Source organism: Canis lupus, chromosome 16, assembly GCF_048164855.1.
Source record: "Canis lupus baileyi chromosome 16, mCanLup2.hap1, whole genome shotgun sequence".
NCBI lineage: Eukaryota > Metazoa > Chordata > Mammalia > Carnivora > Canidae > Canis > Canis lupus.
The window spans coordinates 39,738,629-39,745,431 of NC_132853.1; the positions used below are offsets into that span (position 1 = coordinate 39,738,629).

The 6,803-nt window shown below is 44.4% G+C and overlaps 1 protein-coding gene across 1 annotated transcript; it reads right to left on the reverse strand.

The window, feature by feature from the left end:
- Positions 1-4,075: 4,075 nt before the first annotated feature.
- On the reverse strand, positions 4,076-5,400 carry KRTAP17-1 (keratin associated protein 17-1). Its single transcript, XM_072782220.1, has one exon. It carries the CDS (start codon positions 4,863-4,865, stop codon positions 4,527-4,529), a length of 339 nt encoding a protein of 112 aa, XP_072638321.1. The 5' UTR covers positions 4,866-5,400; the 3' UTR covers positions 4,076-4,526.
- Between the last annotated feature and the right edge of the window lie 1,403 nt (positions 5,401-6,803).

A 6,803-nucleotide genomic window follows, 5' to 3' on the forward strand; every position in this document is an offset into this window, starting at 1 on the left:
TAACTCACTAGATTTCTCTTTGATTCATCCGTTCAATATAGCCATCATATGTTTCTGTGTGAGGGATACAAAAAAGCACAAACTGCAATTCATGGCTCAAGAAGTCCAAATTTAGGAAAGAGACAGATACATCCATAAGTAATTATGGTACAGTATATGTACAAGTGCTATGACAGATGGAATGGATGCACAGGGTCCTATGGGGGCACCCAGAGAAAGACCAACATGGTTTGTAGGAAATTAGGGAAGGCTCCTCAAAAGCATGATACATTTGGGGGCAGTAAATTGTTCCATAGCCAGGATTAAAGGTACAAGGAGACAGGAAGGAACAGCGATGGGACTAGAAGTGTACTAGGCACGCAGTCTTGAAAAGGCCTTGTGGACCCTGATAAGTAGTTAGATTTTACACTGATTTTACACTGGGTGCTTTAAATAGGGGAGTAACTTGACCACATTTTCCCTTTGTAAAGACCTCTCTGGCTGTGGTGAAGGGATTGGAGAAGGGCAAATCTGGAGCCAGGGAGACAATTAGGAGTCTGGAGCAATTACTCAAAACCTTCATAGTGACAACCTGGACTGGGCAGTGACTTGAGCCTGGAGCAATGTGAGAGGTTCTAAAGAGGCAGAATCAATAGATCTAGTGGTTGAAAGTGGAAGATTAGAAACAAAGAGTGTCATTATTGAGATGTAGCTCTCAGGCAGTTGGAAAAGAAGACTTTTGGACAACTTTGCAAAAGGTAAGGCAGAGAAGGAGCTCCCAAGATCCTAATCTCCACCTTTCTCTTCCTCAGCTAAGCCAGCAATGAAATTCACATGGAGATGGCCTTCCTCCCACAAATCCCTTATAAATTCTCTCAGCTGAGAAATTTAACATGGCATCATCTGTTATGCTGGAATGTCATCTCAAAGAATCCTTCCTTGTTACATGGAATAAGCAGATCTTTTAACAATCGAACCCATTTCTACTTTATTCTTAAAGGTCTCATCTCCCTTAACATTATATAAGTACCATGAGGGCAAGGATTTTGTGTATTCACTGATACATACCCAGTACCCAGAGCAATGTTTGATATATAGGCAGTTCACAATTAATATTTATTGATGAAAGAATGAGGACCCCCTTAAAAAGGGCATCTCTTTATCAGTAATTCAAAGAAATCACTACCCTGCCCTCACCCATCTGGGAAACCATGAAACCATGACCATGAGTAATAGAAGAATCAACTACTCTGAATTACAACTACTCAATGCAGACCTATCAGTCTCTTGGCAATTTTGTCCTATTAGCATGTTCATGTTCTGGCTGTGGTTTTGTCCTGGGAGTTAAAAGAGCTGGTTTTGGTGAAGGTTTTTTAAGATTTTATTTATTTATTTTCTAGAGAGATAGAGAGCACAAGCAGGGGGAGAGATACAGAGAGAGGGAGAACAGACTCCCTGCTGAGTAGGGAGCCTGACCCATGACTCTATCCCAGGACCTGGGGCTCATGACCTGAGCCAAAGGTAGATGCTTAACTGACTGAGCCACCCAGGCACCCCTAAAACGCTAGCTCCTAAGAGGCCAATTCCAACAAGAGCAAAAATGACCTAAATAGTAGAGTTTGAAACTGAACCAAAGCAGACTCAAATTTTGAATTGTCTCCCAAGTAAGACATTACAAATATTGCTGGGTTTTTAAATGAAACCAAGAAAAGTAAACACAATAAGCCACCACTATATAGTTGCTAGAAAAGCTAAAAATAAAAAGATTGACAATATCTAGTGTTAGTAAGGACATGGAGCAACTGGGACTCTCAGACATTGCTGGTGGGAACACAAAATGATATGGCAAAACTGTTGCAAAACAGTTGGGTAGGTTTTTTAATATAAAGTTAAATATTCTCACACTACTTATCTTGCAATCCAATACCTAAGTATTTTTTAAGATTTTATTTATTTATTCATAGAGATACAGAGAGAGAGAGAGAGAGAGAGGCAGAGACACAGGCGGAGGGAGAAGCAGGTTCCAGAGAGGGAGCTTGACGTGGGACCCAATCCCGGGTCTCCAGGATCACTCCCTTGGTTGCAGATGGTGCTAAACCGCTGCACCACCAGGGCTGCCCCCCAACACCTAAGTATTCATCCAAAATAAATGAAAACATAAGTCCACACATAAATTTATACATGAATGTTTATAGCACCTTTCTTCATAATAGCCAAAAACTGGAGACAACCCAAATTCCCATCAGTATATGAACTTTTTCATGTACTTTATTCATACAATGTAATATTTTTAAAAGGAATGAGCTATTGATATCTGCAAAAAGGATGAATATAAATAATGTTATTCTAATTAGAAAAGAGTTCACACTGCATGATTTCATTTATATGAGATACTAGAAATGGCAAATTTTATGGTGACAAAAGATTGATGGTTGCCTGAGGCTAGGACCAGAATTGGGGAGGTTTACCTGCAAATGGGGCACTAAATATTTGAAGAATTATGGAAAGTTCTTTAAAATTTATTTATTTATTTATTCACGAGACACACAGAGAGAGGCAGAGACACAGGAAGAGGGAGAAGCGGGCTCCCTGCAGGGAACCTGATGTGGGACTTGATCCCAGGACCTCAGGATCATGACCTGAGCTGAAGGCCGATGTTCAACCCCTGAGCCACTCAGGTATCCCATGATGGAAAGTACTATATCTTGAGTGTCATGGTGGTTACTTAAGAATATACAATTGTCAAATCTCATCAAACTACACACTACAATTATGTGTACTTTATTATATATGAAGTATACATTAATAAAGTTGGTTTATAAAAAACAAAAATTTTTAAAGGCAAAAATGTAAAAATAGCATAATCCCAGTTTTATTTGTAAATATACTTAGAAAGGAATCTGGAAACATCTATGTCAGTAATAAATGCTGAAGGTGAAGTTGAGAATCCAGGTAGCTGTTATTTCTTCTTCATATTTTTCTGGGTTTTTTTTTCATATTTTTAGAGATCATTACCATGCTTACAATCAAAAAATATATTTTTGCTTGTTTGTTGAATGAAATATTGCTTTGCAGAAATAAAAAATAAATATTGTTCTCCTGAGGCAAGAGAAAAATTAATTTTATACGCGTGTAGCTTAAGATCATGTTCAGCAAGAAGTCGAATCAACTGTCTTCTGAATTTTAACCTTCCAGCAGGACTCAAACACGCCTGGCTTAGGCCCCACCTAGAGGATGGACATTCACCCCTCTCATCCCTGGGACTCAAGCAGAAGAGATACAGCTGGTTGTAGAACGAGAAAACATAACCCAGAAGAGGGAAACTTTGTCAAAGCATTTGGCTAGAAGAAAGAACTGGAATCCCCAGAACATTCATAGGCACTGTGTTCACAAAGTTCTGCCACAGGAATCTTTTCCATTCCAAAGCAAGCTTGTTTTACCAAAGCCTCTTCCCAACTTTGCCAGAAAGTTCTGACCAAACCTGAAGCCCTTCTGCAGAACCATTCTGGAGAGCTATAATGCTGAAGGAAGGCATGCCCCTTGCTCAAGATTAAACCTTGGCCAGCCTCAGCATTTGCCCATTTACTGCATTTTTTAAATGCAGATCCCAGGGCTGCCACCCTGGAGCTAATGGATAGAATCTCTGATAGTGACGCCTAAGAATCTGTATTTTTGAAACCTCCCCAAGTGAATCTCATGCAGTACATGGAAGCTTTAGTCTACATCTGGGTTTCTTGTTTAAAACACAGATTGCCAGGCCACACCCCTGTGGATTCTGATTCTGCCTTTCTCGGGAAGGGCTCCAGAATTTCCATTTTAACTAGCTCCCAGGTGATTCTGATGCAAGTGGTCCACAAACCACATTTTAAAAATCCATTTACAGGGACACCTGGGTGGCTCAGTGATTGAGCATCTGCCTTCAGCTCAGGGCATGATCCCAGCTCTGGGATTGAGTCCCACATGGGGCTCCCTGTGAGGAGCCGGCTTCTCCCTCTGCCTATGTCTCTGCCTCTCTCTATGTATCTCTCATGAATAAATAAAATCTTAAAAAAAAAAAACTACTGCAGATGCCAGAGTAAATTTTCCTGGCCCAGTGCCCAAGAGGGAGCCAAGGAAGAGGCGGGAGAACTAATTCAGTTATGCCAGCAAGCTCGAATTTATTAAGAAGTTAACAAAGAGAAAATTTTGCACTCGAAAGCAGCAGAAAGCTGAGGAGGAGGGTCAGTCCCAAAGCCACCTTGAGTAAGATGATGTCTTATAGTGACAAGACATTTAAGTCCATGAAAATAAAGCCATGGGGATTCTCCCTGTGAGCTTCGGGGATCACTTTGGATGGGACCCAGCTTCCATTTCTCACCAGCATATGGCTCTTGTTCTCAGGGCCTTAAAATACCAGGGCAGGCGTTGGGAGAACAAGCCCTCGTCTACAAATAACACGGAGGCAGGACGCTGTCTTGGGAGCCAAGGATGTCCTGGAGACAAGGGGTCTCCACCTGCAGCAAGTGGAGGCTTTGCTTGGGCCACCTCCGCGGAGGGGGCAGAGGGCTTCACTTGGTCTCGCAAACAGGCGTAGGCTGGCAGCAGACGGGCCCGCAGCACCCAGACGAGCCGCAGCAGCTGGACCCGCAGCAGCCGCTCCCGCAGCCCCCACAGCCAGAGCCGCAGCCCCCGCAGCCAGAGCCGCAGCAGGAGGACCCGCAGCAGCCACCTCCGCAGCCTCCGCAGCCAGAGCCCCCGCAGCCAGAGCCCCCGCAGCCGCAGCAGGAACCGCAGCAGCCGCAGCAGGAACCGCAGCAACCGCAGCAGGCGGGCTGGCAGCAGCACACTTCACAGCAGTCTTGGTCTTGAGGGCAGCAGGTGAAGCAGTCCCCTGGGCAGCACCCCATGGTCCCGGCGGTCAGGTGGCAGGTCAGGAGCGCGGCCGGAGTTCCCCACGTCTGACGGTGGCCAGAGGCCAGCAGCTTTTATAGCCCTTCACCAGAGGGTGTTGGCACAGGGGACAGGATGTTTCCTTTGTTATTATTTATGCCAGTTTCCATAAGAACGTCTCATTAGCCGCCTGTTTATTTTCCAGCTCTGAGTACCTCAACTCATAAAAAAGCCCCACTCGGCCCAACTGCTATTTGTCCAGAGGGTAAAAATACATCTTCGAAAAGACCTGTCATCACGGCCAAACATGGGCCAGCCGTCATTAGCCAAGGTTGGAAAGAGCCATGGACTCTGGTTCTGGAATGGGTGCTCCCCTTCCACATCTCCTCTGTTGGCAAGTTGGCAGCCGACCCCTCTGATTATGAATGCTTATTCTGGAAAATCAGAATGGTAAAACCTGGATGCCCGTGCCTCTTGCCGCAGGCAGAAGCTGCTATCTGAGGTCTGGTCCGGTGGCTCCTCCCAGGCGGAAATGGCATCCTCATGCCAGCCCATGTGAGCAAAGCAAACATTTGTGACTGTGTGTGGTATGTGGAGTGTGCCACACAATTGTTTGGGCTTGGTCAGTGAGCATCAGTCATGATTAATAACTGCCTTGTGAAATAAAGACTCATCATAAAACTGCAAGAGGCGGGAGCCACGTTCTCCCTTGGCCTTGTGGTGAACTGAATGAACACTCATACTCCTCTCTAACTAAGTAGGCTGGAAGAGCAGTGGCCTTTTTTTTTTAAATAATAAATTTATTTTTTATTGGTGTTCAATTTGCCAACATACAGAGTAACACCCAGTGCTCATCCCGTCAAGTGCCCCCTCAGTGCCCGCCACCCAGTCACCCCCACCCCCCGCCCTCCTCCCCTTCCACCACCCCTAGTTCGTTTCCCAGAGTTAGGAGTCTTCCATGTTCTGTCTCCCTTTCTGATATTTCCTACCCATTTCTTCTCCCTTCCCCTCTATTCCCTTTCACTATTTTTTATATTCCCCAAATGAATGAGACCATATAATGTTTGTCCTTCTCTGACTGACTTATTTCACTCAGCATAATACCCTCCAGTTCCATCCACGTCGAAGCAAATGGTGGGTATTTGCCATTTCTAATAGCTGAGTAATAGTCCATTGTATACATAAACCACATCTTCTTTATCCATTCATCTTTCGATGGACACTGAGGCTCCTTCCACAGTTTGGCTATTGTGGACATTGCTGCTAGAAACATCGAAAAAAAAAAAAAGAAAAAAAAAAGAAGAGCAGTGGTCAGAACCCTTTCCTTGATGGAAGGAGATGGAGGAGGGGAGGTGGAGGAGAGGGAAGAAGAAAGGAAGGAAGGAAGAAAGATCATTGACTATTCAAACCATCACATAAAGATGGGAACATTGTACACTTTTTTTTTTAAGACCAACTAGCAGAATGAGAGATTAGCATAGGAAACACCCAGAGTACCATCGCAGGGCACAAAATGACTTTGGAAAGAGGTTAGGATCCACGGAGGATTCAGGTCCGTGTGTAAATTCTGAGACAGGTCAAAATTCCTATCTCCATGTTGGGTTTGGTATCTTGTCATACTCTTGGAATGGCAATGGCAATCCTGTAAACTAGGGCTCAGCCTTTGGAAGGCAGCACCCAGAGAAGAGGGTGGAGTGGGAGGTGGGGATGGAAGATGGCAGTGGGTGTGGAGATCTGGATCAGGAGACACAGTCCTTCCATTTTAATTTACATTTTCCTTTTATATGGGCCTGGAGGTAAGGCAGCCTCTAAGATAGGTTAGATGGACTGAGAAGGGTGATGGCAGATGATGGGTTGCTTGTATCTAATAGGATGCTCGGTACTTCGTGGGATGTGGAAATTTAAAATTGGGAGGAAGAGATCATGTGGTCCAGGGCAGGGTTTCTAAACCTGAT

Excerpts from the sequence above, each read along its gene's own strand:
- KRTAP17-1 (XM_072782220.1), bottom strand. The coding sequence starts at position 4,865 with ATGGGGTGCTGCCCAGGGGACTGCTTCACCTGCTGCCCTCAAGACCAA.